At 40.7% G+C, this 25,349-nt stretch overlaps 1 protein-coding gene across 2 annotated transcripts in view; it reads left to right on the top strand.

The window, feature by feature from the left end:
- The first annotated feature begins 9,285 nt into the window (after nucleotides 1-9,285).
- Nucleotides 9,286-25,349, top strand: part of STK17A (serine/threonine kinase 17a) — a 40,452-nt gene continuing 24,388 nt past the window's right edge. For both annotated transcript variants that reach the window (XM_080819044.1, XM_080819045.1), the window contains exons 1-2: nucleotides 9,286-9,594; nucleotides 19,793-20,005. In XM_080819044.1, coding sequence (XP_080675170.1) covers nucleotides 9,389-9,594; nucleotides 19,793-20,005 — 419 coding nt within the window. In that variant the 5' untranslated portion in view covers nucleotides 9,286-9,388. The remainder of the gene's footprint in view (nucleotides 9,595-19,792; nucleotides 20,006-25,349) is intronic.

The raw sequence follows: 25,349 nt of genomic DNA, 5'->3' as shown, positions 1-25,349 counted from the left end.
GAAACTCGAAATATACCACAATCTAAGAGAAGTACAAGGTAAGTACTTTGAAATGTCCAAACAGACAAGGAAATGATAAAATACATAAATCAGAAACAGAGATTATAGGCCTAGAAAGGCAGGCTTGAAAAGGACAATACTGAGATTTTTTTCCTTTTTTTTTTTTCCCCCAGAACAAGCCTCTTGAATTCTTTAAGTATTTAACTTGTATGAAAATGTATAGCAGCTCACAGCACTTGAAAGACGTGCCTTCTAAAATAAGTGAATCTATATTTCTCATATATATGTGTTTACAAAATGTACCTTTATTTTAATTGCATAGTAAAAATAAATAAATGCTCTGTTAGTTTTCATTTTATAAATTCAAGTTCAGGTTGAGATAAGAATGCACAAATGCTGAACTTCTACCCTAAGAATGTTGAACTTCAACTTTCAAAAAAATAGACTTATAGGTGTTTAATAAATGTTTTTTAAATTTGTTTGTCATAGTAAATATAATTTGTTTCAGTGGCATAGCAACACATACATATACATAAATATGATTTGGATTGAAATTACTTCTTGTTACCAATTTGCATAATTATAAACCAAAATTCTTTGAATTTATAGTTCATTTATTTTGAGACTATGTATGACGTGTATATAAGTTTATGATTGTTAGGTCTCCTTGGTGGCTTGTTTCTTTTACAAATATGTAATGAACTTTTTAGTGCCCATCAATATTCACCTAAAATTCTACTCTCTTGGTTATTAAGAGTTATTCAGGTTTCTATGAATATCTACATTCACCTACTATGTGGATACCCATAAGATCCTTTACCCAACACAGAGAGAATATGCATTCTTCCCAAGCATGTGAAACAGTAAAAAAAAAAAAAAAAAAAAAAAAACTACAATGTCTCAATAAATGCCAAAGAAATGATAGCCCCACATTCTCTGACCACAATGCAACATACTTAAAAGCCAATGCTTAAAAAAATTATTTACCATGGGATAATAACAGAACATGAGTTATCCCTAACTCATGGAAATAGCAAAAACATCTCTTATACTTACATATTCCACTGGCCAATGAACATCTCTATTCAGTGGGCTAATAATTCATATGTGTATCAGTCAGGGTTTTGATCAGGAAAGTACAGCCACTCTGATCCAGAATAAGGAATTTATTACAGAGATGGACCTTACACAGCTGTGGGAGCTGAGGAATAAATTCGTGGAAGCTGTGCAGCTAGTGGCTGACCTGAATCGGAGGAAAAGCCAGACAATAAGCAGGAGGGAACTAGAATAAAGAGCCGAGATAAACTGAAATGCATGAGAACAAAGTAGAAGACTCCTCAGCTCGGTGACCTTCCGAAAGCACTGGTTCCTTCCATCATGGAGCCGCACCCGTTTCCGACCCAAGACTCAAAAGAAACTGCAGAAAGAGATCCTTCTCCTAAACTCTTCATCCAATCCGCCAGCAATTCCTGTTGGACCTTTTCGTCAATCCCGTCGCCATGTCCCTTGTCTGAGCCACAGTAATTGCGCACCGATCTGACTGTCACAGTCTCCTAGCCAGCTGTCCTCGATCCAGGTCACAATGCTACAATCTGTCCTCTACACCGCAGCCAAATCATCATTATAAGACGTGTGTTAAAGCATGTCACTCTCCAGTTTCAATCCTTCAGCGGTTTCCCATCATTCTTCAAATCCCTACATGGTTCTCCCTGAGTTACCTCTGATCTCTTACCTCTCTCTCCTAGCCACACACCCCAGACTCCTTTTCCCCTGAGAGCATTTGCAGTCATGATTTCCTCTGCTTGAAATGCTCTTCTTCTGCACGTCTGCAAGATTCCCTTCCTGTCTTTATTTAGGTCTCTCTATGTCACCTTCTCACAAAGATATCTCCTGGCAATCCTTCTGAAATAGGGCCCCCAGTCCCTCCCTACATCCTATTTTTGCTTCATGTTTTTTCATACTACTTGTCTCTACTGACATTGTCTTGTACAGTTGACCCTTGAACAATACCAGGCTTGGGGTGCTGACTCCTCATGCAGTTGAACATCTATATATAACTTTTGACGCCCCCAAAACTTCACTACTAATAGCCTGCTACAGACCAAAAACCTTACCAATAATATAAACAGTCAATTAACACATATTTTGTATATGTATTACATACTCTATTCTCACAATAAAGTAAGCTAGAGACAGGAACATGTTTTTAAGAAAATCCTAAGAAAAAATACGTGTATAGTACCATACGGCATTAGGATCGAGACCTGCATTGGGCTCCTCGATCAGCAGGGAGTCTGCTTCTCCCTCTGCCTGCCACTCCCCTTGCTTGTGCTCTCTCTCTTTCTCTGACAAATAAAAAAAATAAAATCTTAAAAAAAAAAAAAAAGACTGACCTTTATTCTCCTCTCATTTCCTGGATATATCAACAGAAATGATTTTATAAGCAAGTGTATTAATCTTCTTTTTTAACATTGTGTCTTCAGATCTCAGAACTGTAAATAGTAGAAACTACTTGTAGAGTCGTGGGGGAGTAACAATGTCTTATTTTCTTCAGGTTCTGATCGCAGTCGGTTAACATACAGTGTTACATCAGCTTCAGGTGTGCAATGTAACAATTCAACACTTGCATTTCGATACCCGGTGTTCATCACAAGTGCACTCCTTCAACCCCATCATCTATTTAACCCACCCTCCAGCCCCTTCCCCTCTGGTAACCATCAGCTTGTTTCCCATAATGAAGAGTCTGCTTCTTGAGTTAAGATGGTGGAGGAACAGGGGACCCTGATTTCCTCTGGCCCCTGAAATTCAGCAAGATAATGATCAAATCATTCTGAACACCTGTGAAATCAATCAGAGATCTGAGAAAAGAAATGCTGCAATTCTACAAATAGAAAAGCCACCACTTTTTGGAAGGTAGGTGGTGCAGAGACATGAGTCGGGGTGATCTACCAGAGGATATGGCAGAGGGAGGGAACCCGCTTAAGGAGGTCACTGCAAAGTATTGTAAGCATCCCCAAATCAGAACTTTTAGAAGCCTGCCACAGTAGAGGATGTCCCTGGCTTAAAGGTGCTCAGGTGGTGAAGCAGGCCAGAATCCCAGGTGGGACAGTGTAGTCTCAGGATCCCTGGGGCCACTAAAAGAATGGGGGTGCCTGAGTGTGGTAGGGTTCCCGGGCATCGGAGCGGGGAAGTTGTAATTTTTGCTTGATGTTGCCATAAACTGATAACCGCTGTATGGTCACGCAACTACTTTCCTGACAGGGGCCCAACAAAAGGCAGGGTGGGGAGACCTCCCTCCCTCGCCGCGGAGGAACAGTGTGGGTGCACATCCCAGGAGTCTGTAAAGTCTTGAGACTCAAAACTGGGTCCAATGCCTGAGATGAAAACACTGGGTCACAGGCTGAATGAACACAGAGTTCCAATGGAAAATAGAGGGACGAGAGGGGTTGACTGCTTTTCTGTCAGAGATCACTGAAGAATTTCAGCTCTGGGGCTAGAGATCTGGGCGCCGCCATTTTTATCCCCCCTATTGGTGTTGAAAGCATTGAGGGAGCAAAACAGCGCCACATAGTGTAATCCAGAGCAACTTAAACGAGCCTGGCAGGGAGGCACCAGGCCAAGGACGTCTGGTGGACCAGGCCTGCCCCTCCAGTCTCCTCACCTTCACCACAGGGGCAGGAACCACGTGGAGCTCTGTGTGGAGCTCCATGCCCTACTTTTGGGGGACAGGCAGGGCAGGGCCATTACTGAGATGTAGTAAAAAATGGAAGCTCTAGCAGAAAGGATAAATGAGACAGAAGAGAGAGTCAGTGATGTAAAAGGATGGAAAATAAGAAGCCGGGAAAAAAAAAAGGCTACTGCATCACCAAGGGAGACTTGAGAAATCAGCAGTGCCGGAAAGCAAAATGATACCCTGATAACAGAGGGGCAGAAGGTTTATTTGAACAAATTATAGCTGAGAACTTCCCTAATCTGGGGGAAGAAACAAGCATTCAAGTCCAAGAGGCACAAAGAGCCCCCCTCAAAATCAGTAAAACCAGGTCAACACCTCAACATATAATAGTGAAGCTTGCAAATTTCAGCGATAAAGACAAAAACCCCTGGCCAGGCTTATCAAAAAGAGAAGAGAAAAGATCCAAATAAATAAAATCATGAATGAAAGAGGAAAGATCACAACCAACACCAAAAAAATACAATTATAAGAGAATATTATGAGCAATTATTTGCCAATAATTTAGGCAATCTGGAAGAAAATGGAAGCATTCGTAGAAACTTTGTAAACTACCAAATTTGAAACAGGAAGAAATAGAAAACCTGAACAGGCCCATAACCAGCAAGGGAACTGAAGCAGTCATCAAAAATCTCCTAACAAACAAGAGCCCAGGGCTGACGGCTTCCCGGCAGAATTCCACCAAACACTTAAAGAAGAACTAATACCTATTCTTCTGAAGCTGTTTCAAAAAATAGAAATGGAAGGAAAACTTTACAACTCATTCTATGAGGCCAGAATTACACTGATCCCAAAATCAGACAAAGGCCCCACTAGAAAGGAGAACTACAGACCAATATCCCAGATAAACCAGGATACAAAAAGTCTCACCAAGATGCTACCTTACTAGGATCCAACAGTACATTAAAAGGATTATTTACCGTGACCAAGTGGGATTTATTCCTGGGCTGCAAGGGTGGTTCAATATCTGCAAATCAACCAGTGTGATACAATACATTAATAGAACAAAGGAAAAGAACCATATGATCCTCTCAATTGATGCAGTAAAAGCATTTGACAAAATACACCATCCTTCCGTGATTAAAACTCTCCGCAGTGTAGGGGTAGAGGGTACATCCCTCAATATCATAAAAGCTATATACGGAAAACCCACAGGGAATATAATCTTCGGTGGGGAAAAACAGAGCGTTTCCCCTTAAGGTCAGACATGACAGGGATGTCCACTATCACCACTGCTGTTCGACATAGTACTAGAAGTGCTAGCCTCAGCAATCAGACATCAAAAAGAAATAAATGCATCCAAATGGCAAGGAAGAAGTCCAACTTTCACTCTTCATAAATGACTTGAAACTCTGTGTAGAAAACCCAAAAGACTCCAGCAAAAAAATCGCTAGAACTGATACAGGAATTCAGTGAAGTCACAGCATATAAAATCAATGCACAGAAGTCAGGTGTATTGCTATATAATAATAATGAGGCAGAAAAAAGAGAAATCGAGGAATTGATCCCATTTACAATTGCACCAAAACTCATAAGATACCTAGAAATAAACCTAACCAAAGTAAAGGTTTTGTACTCTGAAAACTATAGAACACTTATGAAAGAAATTGTAGAAGACACAAAAAATGGAAAAATGCTCAATGCTCATGGATTGGAAGAACAAATATTGGTAAAATGTCCATGCTACCCAAAGCAATTTATACACTCAATGCATTCCCTATCAGAGTACTATCAGCATTCTTCACAGAGCTGGAACAAATAATCCTAATATTTGTATGGAACCAGAGAACACCCAGAATAGCACACTAAATTCAACAATGCATTAAAAGGATCATACACCATCATCAAATGGGATTCATCCAGGGAGGCAAGGATAGTTTAATATCTGCAAACAAATGTGATATACCACATCAACAAAATGAAGGAGAAAAAAAATCACATGATTATCATAATAGAGTCAGGAAAAGGTATTTGACAAGAAAAATTCTGAACAAAGTTTGTGTACAGGAAATGTACTTCAACGTAACAAAGGCCATATATGACAAACCCACGGCTGACATCATAATCGACACAAAAAGCTAAAAGGTTTCCTCTTAGATCAGGAAGAAGACAAGGATGGCCACTCTCCCCACTTTTAGTCAACATAGTATTGGAAGTCCTCACCGCAGCAATTAGGCAAGAAAAACAAATAAAAACATCCAAATTGGAAAGGAAGAAGTAAAACCGTCACGATTTGCAGATGACATGATATTATATACAGAAAACCCTAAAGCTTCCACCAAAAAGCTATTAGAACAAATGAATTCAGTAATGTTGCAAGATACAAAATTAATATGCAGAAATCTGTTGCATTTCTGTACACAGATAACAAATTATCAGAAGAAGAAATTAAGAAAAAATTGCATCAAACAATGAAATACTCAGGAATTTTTTTTTAAGATTTTGTTTATTTACTTACTTACTTACTTATTTGACAGAGAGAGAGCGCATGAGTGGGGAGAGGAGTAAAGGGAGAGGGACAAGAAGACTCTGTGCTGATCATGGAGTCAGACATGGGGTTTAATCTTGGGGGTTTGATCTCATGACCTTGAGAATATGCCCCGAGCTGAAACCAAGAGTCAGATGTTCAACCAACTGAGCCTACCCAGGTGCCCAACCTAGGAGTAAGTTTAACAAATGAAGTGAAAGATCTATATGCTGAAAATTATGAGACATCACTGAAAGAAACTGAGGATGACACAAATAAATGAAAAGACATGCCATACTCACAGGATGGAAGAATTAGTATTATTTCAATGCCCATACTACTCAAAGCAATCTACAGATTCAATGCAATTCCTACCAAAATACCAATAGTATTTTTCACAGAACTGGAACAAATAATCCTAACATTGGTATGGAACTGCCCGAGACCCAGAACAGCAAAGCAATCTTGAGAAAGAACAAAGTTGCAGGTATCATGCTTCCAGATAAAACTATACTACAAAGCTATAGTAATCAATACAGTATGTTACTTGCACAAAAACAGACACACAGATCAATAGAACAGAGTAGGGAGTCCAGAAATAACCCCATGCTTATATATGGCCAATCTGTAACAAAGGAGGCAAGAACATACAATGTGGAAAAGATAGTATCTTTTAAAAGCAGTTTGGGAGCGGCACCTGGGGGGCTCCGCTGGTTGAGCAACTACCTTTGGCTCAAGTCATGATCTCAGGGTTCTGGAATTGAGCCCCACTTCAGGTTCTCTGCTCAGAGGAGCCTGCTTCTCCCTCTCCCTCTGCCTGCAGCTCTGCCTGCTTGTCCTCTCTCTCTCTCTCTGTGTACAATAAATAAAATCTAAAAAAATAAAATAAAAAGCAGTTTGGGAAAACTGGGCAGCTACATGCAAAAGAATAAAACTGGACCACATTCTTATATCATGTTCAAAAATAAACTCAAAGAGGATTAAAAACTTAAATGTAGGCCTGAAACCTTAAAAATCCTAGAAGAAAACACAGGCAGTAAGCTCTTTATCACTCAATATTTTTTTGATGTCTCTTCAGGCAAGGGCAAAAAACCCCAAAATAAGCAAATGGGCCTGCCTCAGACTAAAGTTTTGGCACAGTGAAGGAAACCACCAATAAAACAAAATATAACCTACCAAATGGGAGAAGGTACTTGCAAATCATATACCTGATAAAGGGTTGATACCCGAAATATATAAAGAACTCATGGAACTCAATAACAAAAAGCAAACAACCCCATTTAAAAAAATGGGCAGAGGACCTGAATAGACATTTTTTCAAAGAAGACACAGAGATGGTCAACATACATATGAAAGATGTTCAGCATCACTAGTCATCAGTGAGATGGGAGTCCAAACAATCAAGAGATAGCCACCCCCAAGCTGTTAGGATGGCTGTTATCAAAGAAATAACAAGTGTTGGTGAGGGTGTGCACTATTGGTTGGAATGCAAATTCATGCAGAAGATTCAGTGACTATATATGGAATATCACTCAGCCCTTAAAAAGAATTAAATCTAGCCATTTTCAAGAACATGGATGGACCTAGAGGGTATTATGTTAAGTGAAATAGGTCAGAGAAAGACAAATACCATATAATTTCACTTATATATGAAATCTAAAAACAAGACAAAACAAAACATAAACAGCCTTATAGATCTATAGATACAGAGAACAAACAGATGGTTGCCAGAGGGGAGGCAGATAGAGGAGGGCCAAAATACCTGTAGGGGATTAAGAGGCACTAAGTTCTAGTTAAAAATAAATAAGGGGCACCTGGGTGGCTCAGTGGGTTAAGCCTCTGCCTTTGGCGCAGATCATGATCCCAGGGTCCTGGGATCCAGCCCCGCATCAGGCTCTCTGCTCGGCAGGGAGCCTGCTTCCCCCCCACTCTCTGCCTGCCTCTCTGCCTACTTGTGATCTCTGTCTGTTAAATAAATAAATAAAATCTTTAAAAATAATAATAATAAATAAGTCATGAGGATGTAATGCACAACATAGGGAACATAGTGAATAATATTGTAATAACTTTGTATAGATAGATGGCAACTAGACCTATAATGCTGATCATTTCATAATGTATAAAAATATACTTATTATCTTGTACACCTGAAACTAATACAATATTGTATGTCTATTTTAATTCAATTAAGAACAGACCAGATGAGGGAGGGAGAAGGTGTCTCTACCTTTCATGTAGTTTTGCTGTGAACCTAAAATTTCTCTAAAATAAAAAATAAAGTCCATTTTTAATTTTTTTTTTAATTTACTTATTTGACAGACAGAGATCACAAGTAGGCAGAGAGGCAGGCAGAGAGAGGAGGAAGCAGGCTCCCCGCCGAGCAGAGAGCCCGATGTAGGGCTCGATCCCAGCACCCTAGGATCATGACCTGAGCGGAAGGCAGAGGCTTTAACCCACCGAGTCACCCAGACGCCCCTAAAGTCCATTAAAAAAAAAAAAAAAGCCTAATATTTAGAAAAATACCAGACGAGAGCACCATGTTAAATACAGAGAAGACTACAGACGTATAATACTGCGTATTGCACAGGGCTAGAGTAAGGGGTTAATAATATTTACTCAACTTCTGCTTCCAGATTTCCTCCCAGTGTATGAAGGAACCAGGTGCCCTGGTCAACTCCCCGTGCTGTACAGCAGCCCGGCTCAGAGTCTCATAACAACCCGCCCCCCCACGCCCCACGCCCAAGGTAAAGCGCCAGCTGGCAACACTTATGCCTTTCACTGACGGAGGGATCAAGTTTTGGAGCACTCAGATGTTCAACAGGTGTGTAACTGGCTGCGGCCGGGAGCCCTCCCTTCGGAAGGGTAGTTCTGCTTTTCTTCTCCCCCAGGCCGGAGCGGCCCCCCAGGCTGCACTCTCTCCGTCTCGGCTGCAGAGGGAGCGCGTGAGTTACCCTGCGCTCCCGACTCCGCGCGGGCCGGCGAGGGGCGGGGCGAGGGGGCGGGGCAGGGGGCGGGGCGGGACGTGGGCAGGACGCCGGGAGTCCGCGGGCCGCCCTTAAAGCGCGCTGACCGGGGGGAGAGCGGCTGCCTGGAGGCTCTTGGGTCCGCGCGAGGCGGCTGCAGGTGGGACCGTTACCCGCGGGCAGCCGGGAGCGAGCGGGGCGGCCGAAAAGGAAGCGTGCCGGTCCACCATGATCCCCCTGGAGAAGCCCGGCAGCCGCGGCTCCCCCTCGGCCGCCGCCTCCGGGTCGGGCCGGGCGGGCAGGAGTCTGGGCGCGCCGCGCCGGCCGCCGCCCCCACCTCAGGCCCGCGGGCTGCTGACGGAGATCCGCACCGCCGTGCGCACCGAGCCCTTCCAGGACGGCTACAGCCTGAGCCCCGGCCGGGAGCTGGGCAGGTGAGGCGGGCGCGGCCCGGCGGCCGATGAGTGCCAGAAGCCGGCGGGCGGGCGCGGTGGGGGTGGCGGGCCCGGGGCCGATAGCGCGCGCCGTGACTTGGCACAAACTTGGGTGCGGGCGGCGGGCGGGGCGGTCGAGTCGCAGCAGCCGGCCCTCCGCGCGCCAAGGCTTGTCCCCGCAGCCGGCGAGGCGCTCCCCGGCGTGCGGCTTTCACCCGGGAGCGGGTGTGACCGAGTCTCCCGACGGCGGGGACCGGGACCGTCAGCCCCGTCTCTGCGCAGGCCCTTCCGGCGTCTGAGGCGTTTTCCCCACGGGGCAGCGAGGGGGGCGTGGGAGCTGCGTGCACTTCCCCGGGGAGCCGCAGCTGCAGGTCGGCGCTGGCTTCGCCCTTCAGCTCGCGCGTGTGGGCTCGGTGCCCTCCGTGGCCGTGGGAAGGCGAACGCGGGGCGTGACGGCTTCCGCTGCCCCCGCGCCGGGCGGACGTCTCAGCCCCGCGCCGACTTCGTTTTCGGTTTCTTGGTTTCGTGCGACTTTAGTTGTAAAGTATTTAGGTCTCTGGCTCAGTTCGCGTCGGTTTTACTCACAGGCTCTTGGCCCTCGCCTCGCGCTTTCTCTGCTCCACGCCGGCCCTTGTCCTCTCCTCCCGCCGCCGCTCTTCATTCCGCTCTTTGTAAAAACTGTAAAAGGCGAAGGCTTGCTTGGAGACCTCACATTGTGTGTGTGGATGAGGGGTGATGGAGGGCCAAGGGCCTGGGGACCGACTCCCCTTTTTCCTTAGGAACAGTTTGGAGAAGTCCGAACCGTCGGTGTTGGAGTCAGACCCGAGCGCGTTCAGCCTGGCCGGCTCGCTCCGTGTGCCTTCGAGTGGGTCACTTCGACTCCCGGCCCCCTGTTTTCTCACCCATAAAATCGGTGTCATGACCGTGCCCGCTTCCCTCGCGGGGGTGCTGTGCAGGTGACGGGCCTGTAAAGCACATGCCGCAGGTCCTGGCACAGAGCACTCGGCAAACGTTAGCCGTTGCTGCAGACATCTGTCCGGCTTGCCAAACAGCACCACGGTGGCATGGGGCAAGGGCCTGACGGTGGTGACTGCCTTCACCTGGGGTCTTGGGAAAGGAGGGTCTTGTGACATTGCTTACAGGCAGTATTTAAAAAGCTCAGTTTTGCATATATTAAGCTGGCTTTTAGAAATAGGGGTTGGGGTTTTTGGTTTATTTTTTGGAGGGGAACCTACCTTAAACATGTCATCCTTATTTCAAATGTTAACAAAAGGAGGAATACCTTTCAGAGCAAGATACACTTCGCTATGGTGTGCACTAATTAATCTGGATCTGTACATACTTTAAATAGGACAATTAGTTATACCAGAGAAGGCCTAGAGAGCTACTGACTCAGCTAGGTATTCTAACTCCTCGAAATTCCAGACATTGTGAAGTAGCCCTGGTCTCCTGAAAAGGGAAAACTAAGACTTTTTATTATTTGGTTGTCTGGCTTCCTTCCACAGAAGGAAAACTGGCATTACAAGGCTGAAATATCTTTAGGTGGCAAGCACTGTCTTGTAGAGTTTATAATAAATGACTTAATCTGAAAAAATTGATTTGCACCCTACCAGGTGTTGATACTAATTCCTCCAGGAATGTTCTTTTCAGTTCTTATTTTTGCCTGTATTATAAAATTCACTTGCCTACAGGTATTTATCTTTTGCAAATATATTACATATATTTATATGCTTACATAAGTTTGTTTACAAAAGTTATAACTCCTGAAGCAGAACAGTGCAATTAGATAGCTACTTGATGTAAGAACCTAACACAGAAAAACCAAATTAATGTATTTGTTTTTTTCTGTTTTTTTTTTTTTTTTGGTCACGGAGAGGTTTGGGGTTTTTTGTTTGTTTTTTAAGATTTTTTATTTATTTGACAGAGATCACACATAGTCAGAGAGGCAGGCAGAGAGAAAGGGAAGCAGGCTCCCCGCTGAGCAGAGAGCCCAACATGGGGCTCGATCCCAGGACCCTGGGACCATGACCTGAGCTGAAAGCAGAGGCTTTAACCCACGGAGCCACCCAGGTGCCCCAGTCACAGAGAGGTTTAATGCAGTGATAAAGACCATGGTCTTTGGAGTCAGACATGCTGTGGTTGAATCTTAGCTCTTTACTTACTACTTATATGCACTCGAGTAACTTACCTAACCATTTATTGCCTCACAGTTGTAGAGAGAATGAAATAGAACACACCTATAGCATTAAGGCTGTGCCTTTCTTAGGGCGAACACTCAATAAATGTAATTCATTGTGTAACAATAAATGTTCTTTTACATGTAACCAGAAAGCAAAAATAAGAAAACACTGCACAATTTTATGTTTCTGTCTGTGGTGAAAGTGGTGAAATCTCATTGCAAAACAGACAGGAACTGTTTAGAACTCTCAGGAAGCAAAAGTTCTGTTTTGTGTTATTAGCAGTCTCTGTTTAAGGTTTATAAATTTTGCCTGTGTATTATGGTTCTGACATAATTGTTTATTCATAACCTTTTCTGTAATAAGAAAGTTGTCTTTTTTTCCAGCTATGAAATGTGCTTGCATTTCTGGTATAACTAATTGATCGCTCTCTGATACAGAATTTACAAAATTATCTGTTACATTTTAATGATGTAGTAGGAAAAAGATAATTTTTTTTCTTATTTGCTACATTCTACGGCCTTTCATTTAGTCAAAAATGTTCAAGAGGTGTGAAGAGCTAACTGTTCAAAGAAACTGATTTCTTTAAGAAGTTACCATTATTTTTTATCTTACACAAAATTAAAGCTTTCAGTGAAATGGTTGAAGAGAATTTTTGAAATGGCCAATTTTGGTTCTATAGTAATGAGAGGATGTGATTTTGATTATTTTTAAGAAATGTCAGGTCATATTCTTTGTTTCCAACAGAGTCCATAGCAACCTAAATGTGGGTAAATATAGGATGTAAAATTTTCTTTTGTTTCTTGAAGCTTGACTTGTTATTTGTAAAGCTTGTTACCTTTCTTTCAGTCAGGATATGTGCCAGTGTAAACCACATAAATGATTATAGGTACAGGAGACTCATATGACCTTGAGTTCTGAGAATTTTTTCATAATATTGATTCCCCTCGAGTTTGAAAGTATAGGAACAAAAATGTGTTTCTAGAAATTTAAAATAGTACAAATTTCACATTGAATGATTTGCCTTACATGTGTTTTCATTATTTAGTCCTCAACTTTAACATTTTTTGATGCATTGATAAATTTTATCTTAAGAAAAAAAGGATTTTTAAAGCCAAAAGAATATCTTTTGTTTATTACATTATTACATGCTGATAGTTGAATTTCCCTATGAGGAAAAAATACGAATTCTCTGCTGAACGAGTATTTCATAAATACTTTACGGTTATACAGGTGCTTTCAGATGTATTATCTTACTTAATTCTCACATGCATGTTTGGGAAGTCATTTTCTTTCTTTTTTTTTTTTTTTTTTTTTTTTTTTTTTTTTTTTAGATTTTACTTATGTATTGAGAGAGAGAGAGCTCAAGCAGGGGGAGCTGCAGAGGGAGAGAAAGAAGCAGGCTTGCTGCTGATCAGGGAGCCGGATATGAGGCTCATTCCCAGGAACCTGGAATCCTGACCTGAGCCTAAGGCAGGTGCTTAACTGACTGAGCCACCTAGCCGCCCCCCCCCCCCCCGAAGTCCCATTTTCAATGAGAAAACCAAGGCAGAGATTGATGGAGTCTTATGAAAGACTGCTGAGCTGGCACTCTTTGAAATCCCTTCTGTTACATAAGTCAGATGTTTCTCAAAGAATAATCTGCAGTCTGTGTTGTAGCTGAAGCAGTTTCTCATAGTTTTTATGAGAGGACCTGAGTTCCATGTTGGGACGAACTCTGTGAAGCTTCTGTGTCGTATAGTTCCCTCCTCAGTTGGGCTTTACGGTAGATAGGGATGTTGTGTATCTTTCTCTTCAGAGCAGTTGAGAGTAACTGAAACAAGAAAGGATTATTATCAGAAAATAAGAGAATGTTCAAGCTGATGGAGGGCGGGTATATTTCAGGAACTGTGTGTTCTTTACCTGGATTCGTGGCTGTAGATAATGGCTTCAGGCTTTTGTACCTTACAACTACTTGAGCATGTGTCATAAATTATAATTCATAATTTCTTTAGAAATTAAGACCTTTCTGGGGCATGTGACTGGCTCAGTCAGTTGAGCTGTTGACTCTTGATTTCTGCCCAGGTCATGATCTCAGGGTCCTGAGATCCAGCCCTACATAGGGCCCCACGCTCACTTGAGAGTCTGCTTGAGGATTCTCTCTTCCTCTGCCCCCTTTCCCTGCCCTCCTACCCCCATCTCTCTCTCTCTGTCTCTCAAATAAATAAATAGATTTTTAAAAAGAAAAAAAGAAATTAAGACCCTTGGTAAGTAATATTGTCCATGTAGAAGTTGCCTTGTTTTAGGATGGATATTATTTAAGATTTCTTGGCCACTAGTGATTAGTTTGAAGAGTATTTACCAATAGTTGTGTGTAATCTGATATTTTTGGAAGGATTAAAAAAATTGGCTATGTTTGTGGTTCAGCAGCAGGGTTACTTAGCAAGTTCTAAGGCAGATACTTCATTGAGTCAGCTGTTCTAATTTTGAAAAGTTGGGACTTACAGTGTTAAAATCTTAATTTAAAATGTACATAAACTTGGTGTGCCTGGGTGGCTCAGTCGGTTAAGTGTCTGCCTTCAGCCCAGGTCATGATCCCAGGAGACTACATCAGGATGGAGACTACATCAGGCTCTTCACTCAGCAGGGAGTCTGCATTACCCTCTCCCTTCACCCCTCCCCCTACGCAGGCTCTCAAAATAAATAAAATCTTAAAAAAAAAAAAAAAACGTAGTCACTTCTTAGACTTTTGGCTAAGGTCAAGTATAAAAAAATACATAAACTTAAGGATTAAAGAATTTCAGCCTCTTAATAAAGTTATATGTAACAAAGTTTTTTATAAAATTGGATTATTGAACCAAGTGCATTAGAAAGCTAAGTAGCTATAGTCATTGATTCACCTATTCAGGTAAAGAAGAAGGAACTACATTTATTGAGGGAAATTTTACATCAAGTAGAGAGTTCAAGTTAGCCACCTTCAAAATTTCTCTGTTCTGGGATTCTTTTTTACAAATTACTATCATTATCATAGATCTGAAGTTTGTGCCCCAAACAATAAAAATAGTTACTGATTACTGATCATTTGCTGAATGCTATACACTGTAGAGATGTAATTTTGTTTAGTCTTTACTATCTTGCAAGGTTAAGTGCCATCAACCTAACCTTACAGATGAGGAATTCAGGCTCAGAAATAGTTGAGTAAATTGCCCAAGATTATGCAGTTACAAGCCAGAATTGAGAATAGTCTGTCTTTTAAAGCCCTGCCTGTTCTTGTCACTCATGCTGGTAGCTGATCTGAAGGACTCACTGATTTTTACGCTCAGGATCCATAGATATTTTGGGTTCTGCTGGCTTCCTTTCAGAGGTAAGGAAGACAGGTAGAATCTGTTCTAGATCTTTCTGGCGTGGAACTTCTTACATATAATAGCACTCCAGTGCTATTAAGTAAATGGTCTATATTAAGCACATAAGGCACTTTGCTAGCATATGGCAATTATTCTCAAATGTAACAAATCAGTCACTATTCCCTTTATCAGCAAGAAGACATGTCACCTGGGAAAATTTTATGGGGAAAATAACATTTGAGCTCAGCCTTAATGAATGGATGGAATTCCAGTAGTAGTAATGGAAGATACTCCTCCGACCATTGGCAATAAAAGAAATAAGCACAGTGGCAGAAAAATTCAGTGAAAGAGGGAATAGCAAGTAGTCTGATATGGTTAAAATATTAAACTTCATAAGATTAAGTTGCCATAGAACTTTTATTTAATAAAATAACAAGAACAGTTGTGTATATTCAGGGTGCTTATCTGATACCCTATTTGAGCACCTGCCATGTGCAGGGCACTATGGAGATACAAAGATGAATGATAAGTGAGGTCTAACTAGGGACCTTCTAGCCTAGCTAGGGAAACAGGCATAGTGCAACAAATGGTACTAATGTCAGACCAATTTAAATAACATAATACATGTGCAAACCCATCCCAACCTGTTACCATTCTTATAATCGGCCTGTCAGTTGATGGTACCACATTTATCCAGTGCTCAGGTAAAAATCTGCTTCCAGATTTTTGTGGAACAAAAAAGTGCTTCCACTTTTCCCTTTTCCCCTCAGCTCGGGCTGCAGTTCCACCTGCCAAGGAATGCTTATGAACTTTGACCCTCTTTTAAATGCATCATCTTTTCCTAGCCTCTACGCCGCTGTTTTACTGGAGACCTACTACCTTAAATTATTTTATTGGTTTCCCTAGTTTCTAGTTAACATTTTGCAATATGCTGTTAATAACACTATCAGAATTATCTTTTAAAAAATTATTTTAAAAATTCTAACAAGTACCCATTTTTACCCTGAGAGAGTCCAAACTCCTTAGTATGTCATACTTCTTAAAGATGTGCATCGCACCTTCCTAAGTTAGGCCTCAGCAATGCCAAGATGACTAAAACCAAGGAGACTTAGACTGGTGGATCTAACTCGATGTCCTTCCTCTAATTAATTGTTGATGTATCTTTACTTTCCCACCACTCTGCAATGTATTATCATTCAGTGGTTCTGAAATATATTGATTTTTTTTTATATTCCCCCCCACCAAAAACTGTTTCATACAAACCTGAGTTGTCAGTTTGGTGCGTAATAGTGAACCACAGATTTTTGTGAAATGCATGGAGAACTCAGTGAATTGTGGTAACTGTGTAGTCCAGGAAGAATTTGGCTAAATCAATAAAGAAAGCAGATGTGAAACAAACATCTTATGCCCTTTGAACCTCATCAGCTTCAAGTCTGTATATTAACTGTGGCCACTAGTATCCGGAGAAAACTTTATTTTATCTTTTTGCCTAAGTAACCTGAAATTCAGGATTTAGATACAATCATGGTTTTTACCATGAAGATGTGGTAAAACGTGCATATTTCAATCCTTGAGGGGTGTAACGTTTAGACACTGTGATGTTATAATTCTTAATGTGTGCACTAGGACTCCGCGCCTTGAATGCTGAATCTCCCATTTCTGGGTACTGTGTTGCTCTACAGAAAGAACAGTTTCAGAAATCTTTTTATCTCCTTTGTACTCTTCCTTGAGTAATTCCAAGGGTTCCGTCCCATCGCACCAGTCATCTAGAGGTGAAGGCGGTACAGGTTTCCTCAAAACCCTCATGATCTGCTGTTCTTGCCGTTAGTTTTAGTATCAGAATGAAGGACGAGTTTCTTCAGTGTGGGATAATGCAGGGCTTGGCTGACAGTTGCTGGCCGCCTATTTTTGTAAGGCTCCTGAGCTATACAGAATGGCTTTTACAATTTTAAATAGTTGAAAAAATCAGTAATATTTGATAACATGGAAATTATATGAAATTCACATTTCAAAGTCCATAAAGTGTTTTGTTTTGTTCTGTTTTGTTTTAACCCAGAGCCACCCATTCATTTACCTTTTGTCTGTGCTTTCATTTTACAATAGCGGACTTGCATAGTGGCAACAGAGACCAGCAAGACCGAAAATATTTGCTATCTGCCCCTTTACAGAAAAATGTGCTGACTTCCAATATAGTGCATGACACGGTGGAAAGAAAAGAATAAACCTAAAACTGTGAAGAGTGCTTCCACAAAAACAAAAGCGATGTCCAGACTAGTCACTGGTGGGGGTGGAGAGCCACGGGAACTGTGCTGGCGACCCTAAGAAATGGTTGTATGGCTCCAGATGTCTGTCGAATTGAGTATGGGTCTCTTTCCTGTATTTGCCTCTGGTTCTGGAATTTAGCAATAACTTTTCTGTAAAAGGGCTCCCAGAGTTTGTAGGTTTGCAATGTGTCTGAATCCCTTTCTCTTTTGAGTCATTTGTCTTCCCATCTATTCAAAAATACACATTCAGGCCAGGTATGAAGTTGTATTTTACTGACTGCAGAGTACTGTATTGCCTGGAATGTTAAGTGTGTGAACAGTGAACATTTGTGTATTTGATGGAAGAGTATTTTCAAAGCAGTTCAACAGAGTCATTTCTAAATTACCAGGAACATGCTTGCTGTCAATTATATATGTTGGTCGGTTTTTTAATAAATTAAACTTCCTCTCTTTTTCTCTTTTGAAACTTCTGACATAGTAATAATTTGATTCTTTTTATTTTTTTTAAAGATTTTATTTATTTGAGAGAGAGCACAAGTGAGGGGCAGAGGGAGAGGGAGAAGCAGACCCCGCACTGAGCAGGGAGCCCAGTGTGGGGCTTGATCCCAGGACCCTGAGACCATGACCTGAGCTGAAGGCAGATGCTTAACCAACTGAGCCACCCAGGCACCCCTGATTCTTTTAATATCTATGCTTTTTTTTTTCTCAAAAGAACTCAAAAGTCATCAGAAATCTTTTAAAACTTGATGGAGATGTTAGTCTAATGATTTTGTGGAGTAAAATAAAAGGCATTAGTCTGTGATGAATAGGTTTATGATTTAATCCCTCTAAGCATCTATAGACGTCTTTCACATTTTTGTGAACAAAAAGAACTTTGATCTGAACGAGGGTGCTGTTAGGTAGATTGTAACTTATGTGAGCAACTACATTCACAGTTATACCTAAGGATATATCCTTTAACATTTTTACTAGTGGTGGTTACAAAAGTATAAAGTGCATGAAAAATATATTTGTGGTTAACAGCAGCTAGGAAGGAAGAATTACATCAATAGTCTAGAATGCTGGGTCCAAACCTAGAATAATGAGAAAGTCTTCAGAACCTTTATGGGGATAAGGAATGATTGAAAATTGGAAAAAGGAGGGGCACGTGAGGGCTCAGGTTGTGATCCCAGGGTCCTGGGATGGAGCTCTCTGCTCAACGGGGAGCCAGCTTCTCCTGCTCCCTCTGCTCCTGCCCCACCCCACTTGTACTCTTTCTCTCTCCATCTCTCTCAAATAAATAAAAGTCTTAAAAAAAAAAAAAAAAAGGGAAAAGGGAGTGGCAGTTAACAGATCCCAGGTTCCATCAATACCCAATAGATTTGCATTTGGAAGAGAAAGGTCTTTCTGTACTGCTCAGCAAAAAGCCCAGACTCAACAGCCCTTCACTTTAGGCTTGTGATGAAAATCTTATTAAAATAATATGCACCCAAGAGTGGAAGAAACAACCTCACAGTTTGAAAGAAGACACTGATACTGGCATTTGGCCGTAGGTTTAAAAAAAAGAAGAAAAAAAAAAAAAAAAACAGAAACGAAAACTGATTCCTAAGCTGCCTTCCAACTTAAAGATTGGGTATTTTGGGTGATGACTATCACAAATTAATGATTTGTTTGGTTAATAACTTTTTATTTAGCACTTATTATGTGACAAATCCCATGTTAAGCAATTGCTATGTATTATGTGCTTGAATTCTTACACAACCCTGTCAAGTGGATTCTGGTGTGTCCTCCTTTACAGATAAGGAAGATGAGATTTAAAAAGGTTTAATGAATTGCCCAAGTGGGCTGCAGAGCTATTTTGGGGATTCAAACCCATGTCTAATTCCAGAACTCATAGCCTTAATTTGCTTAGTTTGTTACACTGACTCCCCTGTGACTTCCTAACTAGTTTAATAACAAGTGATGGTGTAGTGCATCAAAATGATACTTGTTATATCTGTCTTTATAGGAAAACTAGACAGTTCCAGCTGATGCTGCAGTTGAAATATATAAGTGAGATCCCTAACTTTTGTAGTTTTGAAAGGCAATGTAATATTAGTCAGTTCAATTCTTTTAAGAATTCTGATAACCAGTTTCTCTTAACAAGTCTAATACCTTTTTTCAAGATTCAAATCATTCTTATGTATAAATGTAAAAAAGTAAATTGTATAACTGCAAAAAATAGTGACTTTAATATATGGTTATTCTCTCTTCAGAAGTAATTTTGCAGGTTTACCAGTTACATTGTATTTGATTAGAGCTGTACTTATTAAATTCCTAAGTGGTAGTGCTGCATTTGTGATTGAATATGGTCTGAATTTGATTATCCACTGATGAATATTTGGAAATTTTATGAAAGTTTACCATCTCTAGAAAGTTGTCAAATTTAACAGGGAATGTTTTTGTTTAATTCTAGGGGGAAATTTGCGGTGGTGAGGAAATGCATAAAGAAAGATTCTGGAAAAGAATTTGCAGCAAAGTTCATGAGAAAAAGAAGAAAAGGTCAAGATTGTCGGATGGAAATAATTCATGAGATTGCTGTTCTTGAACTAGCACAGGACAATCCTTGGGTCATTAATTTACATGAAGTCTATGAAACGCCATCAGAAATGATCTTAGTTCTCGAATAGTAAGTATTATTTTCCTTAGAGTTTGTTAGATAGTCCATACTTCATAGGATGCTAGTCATCTGTGATATGTGTTGTAGCCTAGCTCTGGAAATCTGAAGATTTTCCAGAAATTTTTCATGTGTTTCTCTTGTTAATTTGGAAAATACCAAATTAATAAGAATGCGTGTATATTAGATTTTTAATTTTCATTCTTTAATGAAATTCTTCTGATAGTAAAGTTCTCTTGTGTTCTTATTAGAGGCACTCTTCAGAAAGTAAGTGATACCAAGGTAATATTAAAATAAGAGACATTTCACAGTCTCTTACATGTTCATATAGTTTGAGTTAATATTCTCCTTTCTTTCAGAAACAATTGTTTGATTCATACTATGTTTTCATTTGAGTAAGTAGGGACTGTATAGGAAACAGCTTCGGAAAATGGACAGTTTTTTCTTAAGAAATCCATTTTCCCTCTCCTTCTCTTTCTAAAGGAAATGATTGATAGATTTGAATACATATAAAAGTCTTAACTACATCAAGAAATACAAAATGAAAAGACAAGCTCAGGGAGAATAGTTTTATCTGTTCATCCAAAATGCTTAAAATTTATTTACTCTGTAACTAGATACTACAAATTACACAAAAACGTGAACCTCCCAGTTTAAAAACAATGGACAAAGGATATGTTAAACAAAATTTCAACCAAGTAAAATTGGAAATCTGATCAGCTTTATTAAGTGATTCTGGCAAGTGGAGGGCAGCTCCAAGGAGTTGTACAAAGTGGACAGGTTTTCTAGGAAGGAGGGTGTGGCAAGAAGTTATTAACAAAAGAGGGGAAAAAAAGGATTGTTTCAGGCAAGATTACCTTCCCTTATGGGGAGGGCAGTGGGTCTTAATTAGGTGGATTACCTCATCATCTTTTGTGGGGATGGATAGGGCCCATGTGAGATTCCTTGCTGATGCTGGTCAGAAATTTTCTGACTGACTGGTTAAGACTTATACTTCTAGGGGCACCTGGGTGGCTCAGTGGGTTAAGCCTCTGCCTTCAGCTCAGGTCATGATCTCAGGGTCCTGGGATCTGGCCTTGCATCGGGCTCTCTGCTCGGTGGGGAGCCTGCTTCCCCCCCCCCCCCGCCTTAATCTCTGCCTACTTGTGATCTCTGTCAAATAAACAAATAAAAAATCTTAAAAAAAAAAAAAAAAAGACTTACACTTCTAGGGGCGGTTGAAACTGCAATTAGGTTAGATATGAAGCCCTAGTTTGGTGATTTGTTGATTTGGTGACACCAGGTTGGGCCTATGCCTTTCTTTTTTAACAGATATGAAGGGAAATTCCACATAGATGTACATATATTTAAATGGCCTATATGTATATGAAAAATATTAATTCTTAGGATTTTTATAATGTAAATTTAAAAATATTTCCCCTTACAAGAGTGGCAGAGATCATAAAGAAAAAGTGATGTTCATGAGTTGAACCATCTGATTTATGCTACAGGTGGGAGTATTAATTGGTGCAACTTTTCTGGAGGACAGACTGGAGTTGTGTATCAAAAACTGAAAACAATAACAACGACAAACACTCTTTAATCCAGCAATTTCACTTACATATTTTTTCACAAGGAAATAATCGGGCAGTTGAGCAAAGATGCGTTAGAAAATATTCAGTGAAGGTTTTTTTTAATGCAACAAAAAAGAAATAACCCAATTGTTTAATAGAAAGGGCTCAGTTGGTTAAATAAGTGATAATGTCACAAAGTGTATTACTGTGCAGTCATTTAAAAAGCTAATGTGGATATAAGTGTTTCAACATAGATTTTTAAAAAATATTGTTAAAAAGAAAAAAGTTACAAATGTGTAGTATTGTTCTTAAAAAATTTGAAAGTTTATAGAAACCAAATTCTAGATGGCTAAACTAGTGGCTCCCTCTTGATAATGTAATTCAAGAGCATTGTGTTCATAAATTTTAATTCAGTAATTTCACTTATAGGAATCGCTTCTAGAGAAATTATAAAATGTGTTTCACATAGGGTATTTTTAATTATAGTAAAAATATTAAAAATGATGGGATGGTTAACAAATGTAGTATATGTGGATCATATCTGAATAAAGTTTTCTAACTTAAAAAAAAGTTGGTCTAGGAATCTCATATATAAATCCCCTGCCTACCTAGATTTTGGTTTCCAGTTTGTTTTGGAGAGGATCAAGGCCGAACTGGAATTTGATCTAGAAAAGACTGTGTGAAATGCTACTCTCATTCCTCTCCTGTTCTCGCCAAACCTGCTCTTCCGCCTTTAATCCTGGGCTCTTCCCAGGTCTCCTGGTCTTTCAGCCGGCTCCGGACTCGCTTCCTTTCTGCGATTCCCTTTTCTTCCGTGGTTAGTTCAGCTAGTCTCTCGCCAGCACCTCGCGTTATTTCCTTCTTCCTCCTAGTCTTCTCTGCAGCTCCTTTTGCCCCTCTGAAACCCCAGCCCCGTGCTGCCTCCTGCACGCTCAGGGGAAGATCTGTGTCATCTCGGACCTGCTGGTTACAAGTGCGGAGTTCTCAGATGAGCTTTCGCTGTCCTTGGGTAGTTAGTTCTTTACCTAATCTCTCATTCTTTTAATATGCTCCCCCCCGCCCCCGCCGGGATCTACTCAAAACCTTTAACACACTCACTACATCACCTGCTTCCCATCTTTTCCGAGACACCTGGCCCTTTGTCCCCTTCCTGGAGAGAATAAAGGCCGGCAGGCACTCTCCCGCAGCATCCCTCACCCCTTCGCTTCTAACCGAAGTTTCCACTGCTTAACTCAGGCTAAGACCTTAACTTGTGCTCGTTGAGTCTCTTCCTTCCTTTTCTAGGGCCGTTGTTTTGTTTTAAGGTGAGTTCACTGACCTCTCTCAGCTTTTCAGCCCCTCTTGCCAGGCGGTGCTCTGCCCTTGTCTTCCAGTGTGGCTGTCTCTCTTATCCTAAAATTCCTTTCCCTCAGCTTTGACCGTCTTTAAACCATGGTCCTGGCTTGCTTTGTCCTTTCCTGCCGTACTCTGTAAAGGAGCAGGCTGCATTTACAGCTTTCCTCACCTCGTCCATTTCATTCTCGGCCGATCCTCGCGTCTGCTAGGGCCGGTGCGCCATGACTCTCCGGTGCCGCACCTGCTCTTCCCAACCCCTGTTTGCCAAAATCCGTCTCCTCTTTTTAGCGTTCACTCCACTTCTTACTCTCTGTAAACCCTTTGTTATATTATACCTCCTTTCTTGAAATGATGTTCTTTCTTGGCTTTCAGGGTCTCTCTCTCTTTTTTTTTCTTTTAAATCTGTCACAGCCTTTCACCCTGCTTCTGCCGTGTGAATACAAGTGCAGAGGTTGTTAGTGGCATTCTTGTCATGCATTTATGTTCTGTGCATTTACTCTGAGTGATAACAACCTGTGTTTGTGGCTTCAGCTATTTATAGTGATTATTTCCAAATCTTTGTCTCCAGCCCTGGACCTTCTAAGTTCCAACTGCATCTCTCTGTATCCAGCCACACATCATTATCAATTCAGGATCAGTATGTGTGCTCCCCTGCATTGCCCTGATAATGCCTGTTTTTTCTTTTGTTCCCCTTTTCCATTGTTATTCCCCCATAGCTCAGGCCTGAAACCTTGACTCTCCTCCTTTCCCTTATCTCCTTTAAAAGCTTGTAAATAATAAATTACCGAGTTTTTCACTTAAACCTCATCCCTGCGTCCCTTTTTCTTGGTACCTGTTGTTTCTCCTCTCTGTTGGGTCTCTGATGGACTCTCAGTAGCTTCTTGGCTGATCACTCTGACTTCAATTCTAGGATGTTCCACAGGCTTCTGGTAGGTTACTAACACATAGATGTGGTAATATCATTCCCTTGCTTAGAAATCTTCGGTGGCTTCTGTTGATTTAGTGATCTTGGTTTCAGGACCACACATCAATATGATTTGTCTAAAAATATTTGTATTCTACTTTTTGTGTGAAGGGAAAGTCTTAGAAATATGCTTTTGGGTATTGAGGTATCAAAATTCTCAGCCACATCAGTAGATTGTTGTGAGGGAAACAGGCAGGTTTATGATCCCCATGTCACTAATGCATTTCGCATATGCTTAAGTACCTGCCATATGCACTAGGTACCAATAGTATAAAAGTGGTATGAAAGTAAAGTATAAAAGTAAGAACAGCATAGCCTCTGCCCTCCCCGTGCTATCTGCTTAGTGAAGGAAATATGAATGATTACAGCAATGTTACTGTTTTACCAGAAATGCTTGCTAGTTGCTGTGGGAACAAAGTACCATAGTTGTGTAAGAAGTGACTGTGTGTGCCAGGCACTATGCTAAGTCTTTCAGCCAGCTTTATAGAAAGTATTCACGTGCTTTATATACATTGTTTGCTTTATTTTTAAAAAATTTTTCAGGTTTATTGAGATATAGTTGACATAAAACATTTTGTAAGTCTGAGGTGTAGAATGTGTTGATTTGATACCCTTATGTATTGTGTGATGATTACTACCGTAGCATTAGTTAACACCAGCATCAAGGCATATAATTACCTTTTGTTGGGGGGTGTGGAGAGGGGGTGGGTAAGAACATTTAAGATTTACTCTCTCAGTAACTTTTGAGTATATAATATTACCATCACCACCATTATATATATATTATATAGTTATATGTAACTATCATATACCATCATACACCATATTCCATGGTATAACTACCATATATACCATATATAACATATCATATACCATCACCACCATTATATATATATTATATAGTTATAATATAACTATCCCCACCATGCTATACATTAAATTTCCAGAACTTACTTGTCTTGTAACTGGAAGTTTGTACCCTTTGACCAATATCTCTCCTTTTCCTCCACCTCCCCACCCACTGGTAACCACCAGTCTAGTCTCTGTTTCTAAGAGCTTTGCTTTTTTAGATTCCACATATAAGTGGAATATATTAAAATGGCTGAATAATATTCCATTTTATGTAGAACACATCTTCTTTGTCCATTCTTCCATTCATCCATTCATAGACACTTCAGTGAATAGGGGAGTGTTAATCTTTTTGAGATTCTGTTTTCATTTCTTTTGTATATATACCCAGAAGTGGGATTGCTAGGTCATATGGAAGTTCTGTTGATGAACTCCATACTGTCTTTTCTTTCCTTTTCTTTTCTTTTTTTAAGATTTTATTTATTTGACAGAGCGAGAGAACACAAGCAGGGGGGAGCAATAGGAGAGGGAGAAGCAGGGTCCCCGCTGAGCAGGGAGCCAGATGCAGGGCTTGATCCCAGGACTCTGGGATCATGACCTGAGCCAAAGGCAGGCTCTTAAGCATCTGATCCACCCTGGTGCCCCCATACTGTTT

The sequence above is a fragment of the Martes martes genome, assembly GCF_963455335.1.
Source record: "Martes martes genome assembly, chromosome: 11".
In the NCBI taxonomy this organism is placed as follows: Eukaryota; Metazoa; Chordata; class Mammalia; order Carnivora; family Mustelidae; genus Martes; species Martes martes.
This window is presented reverse-complemented; position numbering and strand designations above follow the sequence as displayed.